The sequence below is a fragment of the Podarcis bocagei genome (genome assembly GCF_964188305.1).
Source record: "Podarcis bocagei genome assembly, chromosome: 7".
Taxonomy (NCBI): Eukaryota; Metazoa; Chordata; class Lepidosauria; order Squamata; family Lacertidae; genus Podarcis; species Podarcis bocagei.
The window spans coordinates 33,403,402-33,420,023 of NC_138132.1; the positions used below are offsets into that span (position 1 = coordinate 33,403,402).

The 16,622-nt window shown below is 45.6% G+C and overlaps 1 protein-coding gene across 10 annotated transcripts in view; it reads right to left on the reverse strand.

The window, feature by feature from the left end:
* The window catches only part of ADGRB2 (adhesion G protein-coupled receptor B2), a 165,611-nt gene that overhangs the window by 89,749 nt on the left and 59,240 nt on the right, over nucleotides 1-16,622 (reverse strand). For all 10 annotated transcript variants that reach the window (XM_081200011.1, XM_081200012.1, XM_081200016.1 and 7 more), the window contains exon 3: nucleotides 8,022-8,105. In XM_081200011.1, the coding sequence (XP_081056137.1) occupies nucleotides 8,022-8,105 (84 nt within the window). The remainder of the gene's footprint in view (nucleotides 1-8,021; nucleotides 8,106-16,622) is intronic.

Consider the following 16,622-nt stretch of genomic DNA (forward strand, 5'->3'; position numbering starts at 1 on the left):
GCCTCTAGAGTCATCTGGTCCAACCCCCTGCAATGCAAAAATTGTAAGTAAAGAATCCCTGGCACATGACCATCCAACCTCTGCTTAAAAACCTCCAAGAAGGAGACTCCACCAACTTCTAAAGGAGTCCGTTCCATTTTCAAACAGCTCTTACCAGCAGGGAGTTCTTCCTAATTTTAGTCCTATCTTGTAATCTGAATCTATTGGTCTGGATCCTCCCCTCTGGAGCAACAGAAAACAAGCTTGCGCCATCTTCCACATGGCAACCCATCAGATGTTTGAAGGTCACTATCATATCACTTCTCAGTCTTCTTTTCTCTTGAATAAACAGATCCAGCTCCCTCAGCTGTTCCTCATGCTGCTTTGTTTCCAGAATATTCATCATCTCGGTTGCCCTCCCCTGCACACATTCCAGCTTGTCAATATTCTTCTTAAATTGTGGTGTCCAGCACTGGACACAGAACTCCAGGTGTGGTCTGACCAAGGATGAGGAAGGTACTATCAGTGCTTTTTTTCTGGGGGGATGCATATCCCTAAACATTTTGTGAATCCTTGCACTTTTGTCGATTTACTGTATTTATTTTTCCCAATTTTAACCATAAAACAGTGATTTTCTTGAGTCAAAATGAGAGTACCCCTAAACATTTTTTTAGAAAAAAAGCACTGGGTACTATTACTTGCCTTGGTCTGGACACCATACTTCTGGTTCAGGATTCATAAAAATCCAGTGCTCTTCCCTGCAAAGTACACTTTTAAAACTGAGAATTGCATGAAAAAAGCTGGCACTAGGGATTGCAGTCAACTAACCTTAACTCAGAGTAGACCCATTGACATGAATGGCCCTTATTAACTTAAGGAAAAGTAAAGGGACCCCTGACCATTAGGTCCAGTCGTGACCAACTCTGGAGCCAGCGTGCAGCTTCTGGGTCATGTGGCCAGCATGACTAAGCCACTTCTGGCAAACCCGCCGGAGCGGTACCTATTTATCTACTTGCACTTTGACGTGCTTTCGAATTGCTAGGTTGGCAGGAGCAGGGACCGAGCAACGGGAGCTCACCCCATGGCGGGGATTCAAACCAGCCAACCTTCTGATCGGCAAGTCCTAGGCTCTGTGGTTTGACCCACAGCGCCACCCGCGTCCCTCTTATTAAGTTAGGTTTCATTTATTTTAGTGGGTCTACTCTGATTAAAAGTCAGTTGACTACAAACCTTAGCTCCAATATGCATGTTAGTTTAAAAGGTATGGATTTGTTTCTGAATCTGCAAAGATCAAATTCCTCACACATCTCTAACCTGCAATCTGCTGGGGGTGGGAGGCAGCTGGAATAGTTAGACATTTAGCTGTTTCCCACAGTGTATCAAACATCAAACAATAACCTGAATTGAGACAGAACCGACTAATCACCACTGATAGAACTTCCTTACCCTATGAGTCACCTCAAATGCTCATATTTGCTTTACAAATTAAACATAATGAGGTGGTAGAATTCTGGGCTGCATCATTTCAGGTCTGACATCAGGATGTGGGTGGGTTTTGATGTTCCACAGACAAAAGCTCCTTGCTGCAGGGAGATAACTTGTACACTAGGGAGAGGTTGCATCCGGAACCCATCTCCTTCATCTGTTTATTTTTGCATGCCACCCCAATCTTCAAGTAGTGCAAGATTTCAGGGGTCCCAGGAGCTTGCCCAGGGTTCAAGTTTCATTTTGGAAATGAGGCACTGTGGAGACTGTGGTGTCTTAGTGGTTAATTTACACATATATATAATCTGAGCCTATGATGGAGGGGTTCACAACATCCACACTCAAAAAGTATCCTCTCTCAAAGCCACAGCCTTGGCTTCCAGCAGAATTCAGCCATGGCACTCCCTCTCTCCCCCCCCCCCCTCTGCATTTCTAGTCTGCAACTATTTGCACCTGGGTCACATAACACACACACTTCCAACTCTAAACTCTGGCTTTTGTCCATTTCACTATCAGCCTTCTCTCCTTTGCTTTCTTAATGGCCCATCTTGTTTCCTTTGTTCTCTCTATGGCCCATCAATTAATCGTCATCATCACCCCACCCAACCCGGTGATCACCTGAACACAGGAAACTAAGTTAATTTAGCTAACTAAAAAGCTAAGTTAAATAGCTTTTAACACATGCTGGGTCCAGGGGTTAGGTGTTTGGCACCCAGTTTAATACCCCAAGCCTTGATTAAATTCTAACACTTACAGGATCCAGGAATTTAGAGGGGTCTGGCACCTTTGAACTCATGACAATATACAAAAAAAGTTTCTTTTTCCATGGGAGAGGGAGCATACAGAGATATAAGCAAGGGGTACTACAATCAAGAATTCTACCACTTTGTTCTGCAGAAATCAGCCATCAAGTGAGTAATTGAGTGAGAAATGACTATGGGAACTGTATAACTTAGAGAGGAATTAAGGCAGTGTAGTTCAGGGTGTCCAAGAGGTGCTTGTGCCCAACCCCATCAGCTTAGAACCCACCCAAAGCCTCTCAACACAGGATTTCAAAAAATCAACCAATAGCTTCTCTAACAAATACCTTTTATCTGTGGCACAAGAATATTTCTACCATCTTGCAGCTGTGTAAGTTCCAGAGAGATGACCACACATCCATTCACTGATCCAACCACAGACATTATTTTTCCATTGGGGTCCCTTCCAACTCTACAATTTGATGATTCCATGTTCAGATTCCTGCATTGCAGGGGGTTGGACTAGATGACCCTGGGGGTCCCTCTCAACTCTACAGTTATATGATTCTATTATATATATATGGCACACCATATATATTTTTCACCCTTCAGAGCTTTGGGTAACCCTCTCATGTAGGAAAAGTAGGTTTCAGTACTGTTCTTTTGGACAGCTCCCTGGATGGATGGCAAGGACATCCTAATACCTGACAGCTAAGATGAGTCTTCGTTCCCCACTGGAGCTGCTGCTGAATTTTCACAGGAACATAAGAATTTCCCTTCATAGAATCATAGAGATGGAAGGAACCCCAAGGGTCATCTAGTTCATTCCCCTGCAATGCAGGAATCACAGCTAAATAATCCAACAGATGGCCATCCAACCTTGCAAGACCACAGGTTCACCTAGGCTGCAGCTCTCCAGGGTTTCAGCCAGGAGAACATTCCCAGTCTTACTGGGAGATGCCAGGAATTGAACCTAGACCTTCTGCATGCCAAGCAGAAGCACCATATACCACTGAGCTGCATCCCTTTATTTCCCTTTTGATTCACACAAAAAAATTCAGAGTAATTCTGGAGGCATTGCCTTCAGTGAAAACATCTAAAGAATTGTGAGAAAAGCCTCTTCATCACTACATCACCATCAAGGAAGAAACAAGCGAACGTTAAGGACTTCTAATGAAGTTTCAGAGAAGGATTCTGCACATTCCTAAGCTACCACCTGTGTGCTCCTAAAATTAAAAGCATTCTAAAGTTTCCAAAGCCCAAAGTTTCTGTAAGGCCAAAGAGAGATTTCTCTGTGGGCTTTTTCACCCTGGCCTAAAAACTGATGTTTCTGTTGTTGAACTCTTGCAAATCTTTTCTGTACTTTTTTTTTGTGGGCATTGGTGCATCTGAAAAACAGATGGCATGACTGGCCCTCTGCCCTTGAGGGCTCCCCACTTTTTCAGTCATGTGGATGCCCTTCAGAAAGCCATGGTTGGCCTGTGGAGAAAATATGTGGACCCGTCATTTGCTGAAATATGAGGCGGTCCACTCCCTGATGACCCCCAGTCAAGGCTGATGGCTGAGGCACAGACCTGGTTCAACCAGCCTGCCTCTCTTTCCTTCTGCCCCGAGCAGGCAAGGCATTGACATTTACAACAATCTGGCTCTTTATTAGACTTGATGATCTATCTGAAGTTATTGGACGGGCTTGCCGTAGAGGACATCCATTTAAATTACGGAGGAACAGATGGAGGAGGAAGGAGGGAGGTGGGCTACATTTTTCCAAAGAGCAAGAGAGAGAAAGAAAGAGAACGCAAATATTAGCCAAAAGGGGCGTCCATGTGAGAAGTCATTCCTGCAGAACACTGACCTTCAAGTATGAGGGTAAAATGGATATTATTGTGTGTGAGAGGGGGGTGGATGCCTTCTGTTACCAGAATGCCTGGAGTAGACAAAATAAGACTCTGCTAGGAAATAAGAGGCCCAAGCCACAGTTGGTGAAATCCAGTGTATTTCCAAGGACATCAGGAGATGTCAGCCTGGGGAGTATGGTTGCTATCACCACGCTGTGTTTATCTTGATTTAGGGCCTTCTTTGCAAGCCAGGAACCAACAGTTTCAGCAGGATATTTCAGAATAACTGGTATTTTTTATTTTATTTTTAAAAAGCATGTAGCTAGTCCGTAATTCAACCCTTCATCAGCCCATGAACACAACACATAATAATTTTTGTAATAACAAAAAAGATTTCTTTGGCTATGTTTGAAACAAGAGGAAGAACTAACAAGTAGGAGGTCCTCTGTGCAGAGAAGCTGGAGGAATGCTACTGGGTGACAGAGAAGGTGAAACTGCTCGACACCTATTACCCTCTGTTTTCACCCAAAAGTGAAGCAGGGCTTAACCTGGGAATAACAGAATAAATGATGCAAAGAAGGGAGCTGCAGCCCAAGACAGGAAAAGTGGTGGAAAGGGAATGCCTAGCTACTTTAAATGAATTCAAATCTCCAGGGTCTGATGAGCTGCACCCTGACTCCGTTCATGACTAAGGGGACAGTGAGTGGGGAGGCTCAGAAGCTTCACAGGCTCCAGAGTGAGACCTCATGGGTGTCATGTAAGCTACAGGCACCACATTGGTGACCCATTCAGTAGCCATTGCACCAAACAAGCTTATTTATCAAGGTCAACAGACTTGCCACTATCTATATTTGCACAACTGGCTCAGCAGATCCCTCTAAATTCTCCAGGATTGTAGCTCCAATTGTCTTCGCAGGCAGTGCACACAATGGCCCAGAGACTATAAATCAAAGGCAAGGAGAAAGGGAGAGGAGAGGGGAAGTGAATGGCGTTCACATTACCCAGACGAATTTGCTAAATAAATACGCAGGAGCTAAACAATTAATACATTTGTTTTCTTTATGGGTCTCCAAGGAAGGTGCTAAGAGAACGCATAAATGGAGCAAATTAAACTCAGTTGCACCAGGGAGGGTGGTGGTGGTGGAAATAGGAAGAAGGGATAAGCGCACATCATCTCAATTCGCTGTCGCCATGAAAATGATGGGGCTCGGGGGATTGGTGGGGATTGAAGATGAGATGCAGGTTTTTCAGTCATTGGAGGCTGCATCTTAATTAAAATGCATGTGACTATTGGAGCTGGAGGAGAAGCTGGTGATGAATAGCTGGTCCCAGCTTAGACGAGCTACCAGTTGTAACATCTGGCAGGCGTCTTCACCCCAAAATTGGTTGCCTTTGAGCAATGCAAGGCTGTTGTGAGTATTGTAAGGCAATAATAATGCTGTACTGGCAAAAGCACAGGCCAGCCTTTGCCAACCTGGTGCCTTCTAGACATTCAGGACCGCAACTGCCCAGCCCCAGAAAACACAGACTGCACCTGAACACCAACAATGCTCATGTGCTTGGATCCTGCTTGCCGGTTTCCCTTTGGGGGATCTGGCTGGCCACTCTGAGAACAGGATGCTGCAACAGATGTATCCAGAAGGACTCTCCTTATGTTCCTATACCATAGGAGCTTTATCCATGGGGGCCAGCCTAAAGCTACCATTTCCCCTGTCAAAACAGAACACCCAACTCCAACAATTAAGGCATTATCACTATGGAGCATCACTTTAGGGGCATTCTGGTGTGAGGTGGAGCAGGAAGAATGATGGCATCTCTCCACTCAGAAATGAGAGCAGGAGTTATATGCTTTAAAATTGGGGTCCCTCATGTGGGCAGCACAGTGCCTTCAGGCATGACCCCCTGGGGGCCCACCAAGGCCACCTGCCACTGAGATATTTATTTTGGCTTTTTGAAGAGGTGTTTTTTTTAGGGTAGAGTTCCACTTATTTGTCTGCTTGTTTTTTGTTTTTGTTTTTGCCTGTTGCGGTGTGTTTGTGTGTTAAGCATTAGTAGTTTCCCATTGTGAAATGGTATATTGGGGGGGCCCTTGGCAGTATTTTATGATTTTAAAATGTGTCCCCAGGACCCAAAAGATGAGGGCCCCTGCTTTCAAAAGAGTTTTTAAAAAAGAAACAAAAGTGAATCAGAGTCAAAGATATTGAACTGAACGATGGAAAGGCCAGACTTTCTGTTCATCCCTAGCAGGGAGGCACCTCCAATGAGCAACATCTCAGTCAAAAGCCCTCAGAAATTAGAATATTTCTGCTAAAATGCAGAAGCTGTCTTAAAAAGTTGGTGTCTCCTTAAAATTAGCAACGATTTCAGAAGTCTAATTAATCAATATTCAGAATCAGTGATGTTGCAAGACTGGTTGAGAAACTAACTATGCTTGTGATGCTAATGTTGTAATTTGCAATTCACAACATGGAGGTGTCTGAAAGCTCTTGAGGTCTCAGCATCAGCTGAGGGTTTATGGGCTCCAGTTCCCACTGGGCCCAACCACTATGGCCAATGGATAGCGTTGATGGGAGCTGTACTAGAACAGCATTGCTTTGAAGCAATAATTCTTCAACATCAACTTTCTTGGACTGGTCATGTTGTGCAGACTTCTGATAATTGTCTTCCAAAGCAACTACTCTATTCCGAACTTAAAAATGGAAAGCGTAATGCTGGTGGTCAACAAAAGAGGTTTAAAGACTCTCTCAAGGCAAATCTTAAGAAAAATGTAATATAAACACAGACAACTGGGAAACACTAGCCTGCGAGTGCTCCAATTGGAGAACAGCCTTTACAAAAGGTGTCATGGGCTTTGAAGACACTCAAACTCAGGATGTAAGGGAGAAAGGTGCTAAGAGGAAGGCACCCTTGGCAAACCCTCACCACGATCAGCTCCCACCTGGAAACCTATGTCCCCATTGTGGAAGGACATGTGGATCCAGAATTGGCCTCCACAGTCACTTATGGACCCACTGTTAAAACTGTGTTTATGGAAGACAATCTTACTTGGCTACGAGTGATCGCCAAAGAAAGAAGACTAGAACAACATCTGGAGGGCCACAAATTCCCCATCCCTAAGCTAGTTTAGTTGAAAACATAAAAGGCCTTTGCAAAAGCTATAGGCTGGTCAGGTGGGGGAGCTTCTTAATTCTTGGTCAGTGATTGTACATCTCTCCCTCAAGGCTCTGGAGGTTCTTACTTCAAAATCCTCTTATGGTGACTTTGTTGAGCTCTGTCTGGCCATTAGCACCTAAGACTTGGACGAGGAGCACTGATTATATTGGAAGAGGAAACTTCAATGCAAAATAGCACAACTAGCACCAAAATTTAATTTCGGAAATCAGGGCAAGTTGGTGGGGTGATAAGATTCCAAATGTCCCCTAGAGAAGCTGATCCAATTCCAAGTTAAACTGAGGGGAGTTCACACATTAAAATCCTTTCCTTTTAAATTTTTCATGCTGCTCATTCTGATGAAGAACCTTAGCAATTTGCTTCAAATTTCAGTTTAGGAGAATTCTGGTGAAAATTGAGAGAATATGTGGAACCTCCCCAATGCCCCCTCACCTCTCAGCCATCTCCCATCCTCAGAAACACTGCAAGTCTCATCAAAACTATGCTGTATTCCCTCAAAATTCCTGGTACGTTTCACCTCAAGAGGACGCCCCAAATGTCATTCAAAATGTGTTTGAGGTGAAAAGCTGATAGCAAAACTACCATTGAGTCCTGGTCTGAGACTGTGCTAATAGACTAAGTTGTGGTGTGGTTATGCTGACCACAACAACTTCTTCAGTTTGCAAATATGCCCACGGACCCAATCACACCCCCTGGCATTTACTGAGGAGAAGACTAAAGACTGGACCTGGCTGCAAGGAAGGATACCCTGAGAATGCCCTGATGATTTTTCTCATTTCCCCATGCTTTCCCCGTCAAGGACATTCATTACCTGTTTGTGCCATGTACACCCCTGGTTCATCTGCTGACCGCGGCCACTGTGTCTTCACCTTCTGATCTGCTTCCACCCCATCACCTGAAAGAGGGAGGAAACCATGAAAGAGCTATCAGAGTTGGTGAGTGGAGAAAGTGGGGAGGATGTATCTGCATGCTCTGAAGGGTTCTCTGTACTCTGCAAAATACCATCATCATCATCACGTGCTATCAATGTGCACAATATTTTACCAAGTAAAAGACAAGCTCCTGCCTCAAGGAGTTGCAATCCATTTGAACCTGGAAGGGCCACTGAAAAGATGGAAGGGTCAGTAAAACTGGGGAAGCAAATGGGTGGTCTTCAACCAAGTTTAACTCAGAGTAGAGTAGACCCACTGAAATCAATAAATGTAGCTCAGTCAGGCCCATACATCCCAATACTTTGGGTAAAACTTAGTTGAATACCACCCATTTGCTTCAGTTATATCTGGTTAGTTTCCCCATAGGGTGAGGCTGACAAACTGAGCCAAAGGCATTGTGGTAAAGGTGGGCTTTGAGAAGGGGCTTGAAGGTAGTGAGAGGAAATTCTAGGTACAGTGGTATCTTGGGTTAAGTACTTAATTCATTCTGGAGGTCCGTTCTTAACCTGAAACTGTTCTTAACCTGAAGCACCACTTTAGCTAATGGGGCCTCCTGCTGCGCCACCAGAGCACAATTTCTGTTCTCATCCTGAAGCAAAGTCCTTAACCTGAGGTACTATTTCTGGGTTAGCGGAGTCTGTAACCTGAAGCGTATGTAACCTGAAGTGTATGTAACCCGAGGTACCACTGTATAAGTATGTAAAGTCAGTACTCATGTATCTTAATAAGGGGGGGGGGAGGTTGGGCTGGGGTAGGTTGACAAAATAGAAATTTATAAAATAATGGAAAGAATCATGTGAAACTAACATGCAGTAAGATGATGAGAGACAAAGTGTTATTTATCTGAGTGTTTCATAAGCCACACTTTCTCCTGAAATAAGCGCACTCCAAGGGGCATGCAGGGGAAACTAATCCTGAATAACAAAACGAAAAGAAGTACTTCACACAAATGCACAGTCAACCTAAGGAAGCTGCGTGGGTTCCAAAAAGAGACAAGACTGGAGAAGGGCAGTCCTGGCAACAACTGCTGGAGCAGAGCTGCTTGTCCACGAGCCACACAATTACTGGTTTGGTGAAACAGCAAGAAAATGTAGAACAAATTTATGCACAGTGAAAGGAAAAATGTGCCAGTTCGCCCTAACTGCATAATTCAGACAAATCACAGAATCCAAATTTTCTTGGCAGGAATCTTGCAATGCCTGCACAACATTTTATTTTAATCTTAAAATGCAGAGTACACATGATCTAGGACTTAGCTACACTGGCAAAGAAAAAATATATGCTTTATATGCATTGTTTATGCATTCTAACACTGTGACACCAGATGACACTGTGGAGTTCTGTTTTTGCTAATCTGATTTCTCATACAAAGTTTGCAACATGTTTAACTGAAAAAACTTCTTTGATGTGTCTAGATCCAGCCCTGGAGGTTAGGCATAGCAAGTGTGTATGCGCAGGGCAAGAATGGTGGGTGGCTCAAGCAGGGTTGCCATATTTCAAAAAGTAAAAACCAGGATACCCTGAAAACTTTTTTTTCTGGTTTACTTGTCGAAGATCCCGGACAAACCGCCGCCTTCTGGAAATCCCACCCCCCGGACATCACTTCCACAGCTGTTTGATAAGTTATCAGGAGTGTGACAATGAGTGGGTGTGTATGTGGATGAATAGCAGCCTCCCTGGCACACCAACGAATATGATTTCCCAGAATTCCTGTCACTCATGGCACAATTACAATAATGGTTCAGGTGCCAGGGAGGGAGAAGATTTGGGCATAAGAAGGGCCTGGCTGCTGGATCAGAGCAGAGACACATCTAGTCCAGGTTCCTGTCATCACTATGGTCAGTCAGATGATGGTGATAACATTAATTTTCCACCCTTCAGCAGCAAATTCCAGGATAGGTTACAATTTGACAAGGCGACTCCTATTTGGGACATGACAACCCATTACTGCAAAGAGTGCTCTGAGGGAGGGAGCTTGGACTGAATTCCTAACCATGACCTATAATAAATTTGGACGCAGAAGGGAGACAGAATAAATGAAGTGTGTGAGGGTGGTGGGGGAGGTGTCACTTAAACTACATTTCTCTTGGCCTCTCCAGAAGAAGTAATTGGCACAACATAGAAGCACCAGGTTTAGGCAGAGTCTCCTGGTCAGTTTCCACTCCAGCTCTAGTGCTAGCACCTCTGGGAACCAGCATCTCTCTCTCTCTCTCTCTCTCTCTCTCTCCATGTGGTATGTAACAGGCACATGCAGACCCACAGAGAGCCCTTCTTCCTCCCCGCCACCCTCAAGATGCACTTAACAGATTGCTACAGTGAGATGTCACAAATTTATGGCTCAGCTCACGAAAAATAACAAGAGATCCATCAAGGGCACTTTGCGTGAAATTAACAGGAACGTATAAAAGCCTGACAAAGATGCATTGTCAGCTGCGAGTCAGGAAGGGGAAGAGAGGGGAAAGGAGAAGGGGCTGTTTGATTCTTTCCCCCTTATCCTACTTTCCCCATCAAAGGTTTTTTAAAAGCCACCCAGGCAGCTTACACACCATAGATTTAAAGGACATCTCCTCTACCTCCACCCCCCCAAAAAAAATATCCTGGGAAACATGGTTTACCCATCACAGAACTATAATTCTCAGCACCCTTAACAAACTAGTGTGCCCAGGATTTTTTGGGTTTGGGTGTGTGTGCTTTAAATGTATGGTGTATATGATAGATAGATAGATTCTTTATTGTCATTACACTAGTGCAACATTGCACAAGTGCAACGAAATTGGATGCCATCCCTTAAAAACAGTAAACGCAAAACAACAACAACAACCAAACAAACCACCTTCCAACCACACCCACACCCACACCCAAAAACTCCCAGATCTCACTATCGAGTTACAGCATTCAAAAAGGCCACAGCTCTTGGATAGAAACTGTTTTTCAGTCTATTTGTCCTTGACTTGATGTTTCTATACCTCCTGCCAGAAGGCAGTAGTACAAACAGACTGTATCCCGGGTGAGATGGATCCTGCAGGATGTTGTTTGCTTTCCTAAGGCAACGGGAACCGTACAGTTCTTCCAAAGGTGGGAGAGGGTGACCAATAATCCTTTGGGCTGTGGTTATGACCTTCTGGAGCACCTTCCTCTCTCTAGCTGTACAACTGGAGAACCAAGCACAAATACAGTATGTGAGTATGCTCTCTATGGAGCCTCGGTAGAAGGACACCAGCAGTCTCTCACTCAGATTGTTCTTTTTTAAAAGTCTGAGGAAATAAATTCTCTGCTGGGCCTTCTTCACCAGAGCAGTGGTATTTGCGCTCCAAGTCATGCCCTGATCCATAGTCACTCCCAAAAACCTGAATTCCGCCACCCTCTCCACCCGTTCCCCGTTGATATACAAGGGCTGAATGTCCGCCTTTTTTCCCCTGTAATCCACCACCAATTCCTTGGTCTTAGCCGTATTAAGAGCCAGATTGTTCTCTCCACACCAAACACAGAGCCGCTCCACCTCGTCCCGATAGGCGGACTCATCCCCTCCTGAAATGAGCCCCACCACCGTAGTATCATCAGCAAACTTGATGATTTTGTTGCTGGAGTAGATGGCTGTACAGTCATACGTATAGAGAGCATAGAGCAGGGGACTCAACACGCAGCCCTAGTCTGGAGAAGGGGTCTTTGCAGCCCTAGTCTGGAGAAGGGGTCTTTCTCAAATACAAAACGAGAAGCAAAAATCATCAGTCATGGCACTTATGCCATGCTGGACCAATCAAGAGAATTTTGGCCCTGGGTGCGCAAGCGCAGGAGGATGAGGCATCAGGCCCTGCAATGACCAGGTCTGGTATATGTACGCAGAGCCCAACCTCCTAGTCTGCAGCCCTAGTCTGGAGAAGGGGTCTTTCTCAAATACAAAACGAGAAGCAAAAATCATCAGTCATGGCACTTATGCCATGCTGGACCAATCAAGAGAATTTTGGCCCTGGGTGCGCCAGCACAGGAGGATGAGGCATCAGGCCCTGCAATGACCAGGTCTGGTATATGTACGCAGAGCCCAACCTCCTAACCTAGTATGGACAACACAGGTGGTCCTCTTTACCTTCAGGCTTTAGGACAGGGGTACAGTCACATTCCTTCCTAGGCAAGCTTCTTAGGGATGGTGGGGGCACATACAATTTATGTATTATTTATTTCATAAACACTATACACTACTTGACTGGTTTTTTTAAAAAAAAGTCAAAGCATATAAATGTAAATAAATAATAATAATAAAGCAAAAAAGACGATTGAAAGGCACTGTAGGCTAGTTTCCGGCACCGTCTCACATCCCTCTCTTTCCTCCATCCAGGCAAGCAAGAAATATTATCAGAATTCAGAATTCCAGGCAAAAACCCTCAAGGACAGTGAGACGGAGGGCCAGCAAAGGGTGTGACCTGGAGAAAGTTCCAAGGGCCAGGTGGAGAGGAGCAGAGGGCCACATGGAGTTTCCTCTAGCTAACTCTGGCAGGTCGCTTCTCCCTGGCTTGTGTCATGTGACGTTTTCCTTTTTATACTGCATGTTTTTTATTTTTATCGGCATTTTAAATTGGGTTTTATTATTCTGTGTTTTTTATTATTTGATTGTAAATAGCTTTGAATACTTTTAGGAGAAATGCCACTAACACATTTATATATACGGAGATAAAAGCTGCCCAGGATTTTCCAGGTTCAAGAAAAAGAGCTTGGGGAGATGCGGTCGGGAGGGCAGCTCAGCTCAAACCAATCTTACAGAATTTTACCCTTTCTTCCCCATTTTGAGGGTTTATTCCACAGAGCACGCAGGGTCTCTGGAGGGGGTCCTGATGCTCCTCCCCACATACGATCCACATGTGATTACCTTGCCGCAAAGTCTTACCCTCAGGGTAAACCGAGCAGGACTCTTGGCTGTAAACTGGACCAGCTGCCTTCTTTAATGACTCCATAAACTCTCCAGTGCAGGGAAGAGAAAAGCTAGGCGCTGGCAGGCTTCCTCCGGCTGCTCCCTGCTGCGGAGAGGGTTTGAAGCAGGCTGGAGGTCCGCATTGCTCTGAACAAGGTGGGGCAGGCAGTTGCAAGATTTAAAGAGGGTGCATCAGAAGGAAAATGAATGGGTATTGATTGATACTTATGAGTAACTTCGTATTAATGTAACATTTTTACGTGTGACTGCGTATCTTTGCAACATTTTGTTTTAGCTGTCTGCTGCTGCTGCTTTTGTGTACACCGCTTGGAAATACGTATTTTTAATACATTAAGCGGTATAGAAATTAAATAATCAATGGGCTATCCTGGTACCATCTGAGAAGCAAGTCCCCCTGGGTTTAGTGGTGCTTGCTACGTAAGGATGCTAAAAGAGCCTGTTGGGTCAGACCTGCTCTCCCAGTGGCCAGCCAGCTGTTCATGCGAAGCCTGCAAGGAGGACATGAGGACAAGAGCACTCTCCTCTCTTGCAGTTTCCAGCAGCTGGTATTCATAAGCATTACTGCCTCCGGTCATGAACATATCCATCATGCCAACCAGCCACCCATAGTCTTATCATCCACTGATAGCCTTAACTGCCCTGAATTTGTCTTCAAGCCATCCAAGTGGGTGGCCATCACTATGTTGTGTCCTGCCTCTGGAGTGCTGAAGGCAGTATGCCTCTGATTGCTAGTTGCTGGGAATCACAAAAGGGCAGGGGGCTTTTGCACTGAGCTTCCTATGAGGACGCGGGTGGCGCTGTGGGTTAAACCACAGAGCCTAGGACTTGCCAATCAGACGGTCGGCGGTTCGAATCCCCACGACGGGGTGAGCTCCCGTTGCTCGATCCCTGCTCCTGCCAACCTAGCAGTTTGAAAGCACGTCAAAGTGCAAGTAGATAAATAGGTACCACTCCGGCGGGAAGGTAAACGGCATTTCAATGCGCTGCTCTGGTTTGCCAGAAGTGGCTTAGTCATGCTGGCCACATGACCCGGAAGCTGTACGCCGGCTCCCTCGGCCAATAAAGCGAGATGAGCACCGCAACCCCAGAGTCGGTCACGACTGGACCTAATGGTCAGGGTTCCCTTTACCTTTACCTCCTATGGGTATCTGCTTAGCCACTGTACCTGGTCCAGGAAAGTGAGTCTCCTGACTTCAGCAGTGACTCTGGGAGAGTGGCAGGAGAAGGCAGTGAATGGTGATGTGCCAGCTCTGACCATGAGGAAGCCTCATCCACAGGTAGGTCTTGGGGCACCCCCTCGGCTCGGCACCCTGTGTGGGGGAATCGCCTGCACTGCCCTACATCCAGCACTGATCATGCGCCCTGCCCTCAATAACAGCCAGAATGCCCCCCACCGCAGTTTAATGGCCTGAAAATGAAGCCAAAAAAATTGGGGGCATTATTCTCACCAAGACCCAGAACTGCAAACTCATTTACAAAGTAGCTCAGTTATTTTCAAATACAGCCCCAAGGCACTCGCTATTGCACAACAAGAAATAAATCACATTCAACGTTCCCCAGAGTCAAAGCTCTTTGGTCAAAGAGGGGATCCAACTTTCACTGCCCAGCCTTGGTCCTGCCTCTGCTAAGCAAAGGCAATGCTGCCATCTCTCTACACCAAACACTCCAGATACAAAATCTCAGTAGAACTGAGAAGAGGACCTTGTATTTGCTTTTTAAGTGCTCTGTTGGTGCATTTGGGTCCTCATTTGCTGTTCCCTTTTAGATAGACTGTAATAGAATGACACTGCCCTGGCTTTCTTGGGGTTTCCAGTAACAATAAATACAGGAAAGGCAACGTGATGCTCATCTGCTGCAGTAATGGGGGCCAGATTGTGTCATCTGTGATCGACAGAAGAAAAAATGGGCAGCAATGAAGGCGAAAGGAGCCAGGAATAGAGCGGAAAGGGGGTTATCGGGGAGGGTGAAAATTCTATTAGGCAGGAGAGTGAGACTCCCAAGGGAAGCCGCAAAGGACCGCAGGAGAGGGCTTATTTAAAATCAGACCAGGGAATGCCAGTGTGAGAGAATGTGCAGTGATATAAAAAGAGACAGCAGGCTGGGCTTTTACTGCAGCCTGAGACCTCTTCCCAAAATCACGCAGCTTATCAGAGGTGCAGGACCCTGGAAACCTCCCCTAGCAGAGGGATGGGGACAAAGAAAGAATTATATATGGTTACAATCGGGGCTTTTTTCAGCTGGAACTCATTGGAACTCAGTTCCGATACCTCTCAGGTGGGTGCCATTGCCTTTATAAGAGAACAAAGGAGGTGTTTGTGGTGAGTTCCGGCACCTCTTTTTCTAGAAAAATAGCACTGGCTATAATAGGCAACAGTGTAGGGACAGCCCCAAGACTAAGCCAAAGTCAGCCCCCAAGATGACCAACACCCCACCCACCTTACCACACCACCTGATTGGGGGGGTGCGTGAGCCGCCCACACACACACATTGGAACTCCCCACAAAGGTGTGTCTGGCACCTTCATTATACAGCTTGGGGGGGGGGGATTATATACTGCCCTTTATCCGCAGATCTCAGGGCAGTTCACAAGATAAAAATACAAGTAAATAGTTAAAACAGAAACAACAAAACAATAATCCACAAACACTTTTAAAAGGCTGTAGAATATTAATCAGCCAAAGGCCTGGTTGAAGAAGAACATTTTTTGCCTGGCATCTAAAAATATATTTGTGCATTCCACAAATGGGGAGCCATTGCAGAAAAGGTCCTTTCTCATGTTGCCACCCTCTGGACCTCATGTGGAGGAGGCACATGAAGAAGGGCCTCAGATAATGAACACAGAATCTGGGTCAGTTTATATGGGGAGAGGCAGTTCTGAGCAAATGCTGGAGACTCACCCCTTTACCCTGGCCCTTGACACCTGAGATTTACGGTACATTGTTGGGACAGATTTTCCATTCCGTACACACCAAATGGGCAACAGGTTTTGCAAATGTAGTCTGATTGTATCTTATGCGCATTTAACTTAACGCAGTTTCAACCATAGGAGTTTGGCAGGTGGCTGGGCAAAATTTTGCATGTTAAATGCGGGTAAGGCAGAGAGCTTAAAAGCTCTTTCCATGCCAGGTTTTCCTGGAGCAGAAAGGGCTTTTAAGCTCTCTGCCTTGCTTGAGGGGCATGGCCCACTCAGCCTGCCAGCTCTGGAAGGCTAGGGCCACTAGTGTGGGGGGCAGTTCCATAGGAATTGTTGGGGTATACATGTTTTCATGTCTACGTGGTACTCTTGGAACCGAACACCCTCGTAAGATGCAGTCGCACTGTAGCCTCCCCATTCTGCACTGCCGAAATGCCATCTCTTGGGTTTCCTGCTTGTCACCTCCCCCTCTTGTCCTACCTGAAAAGTCAAGAGGCTTTTCTTTGCAGGAAAGAGAAGGAAACGTCGAGAGGGCTTCCGCACATAGCAACACCAGCAAGCTGCACCCGCAGGCTGCAGCACCAGCCCTAATTAACTCCCTTGCCCTTCAGATGTGACAAGAGGCTTTCCAAGCTCTCCCCT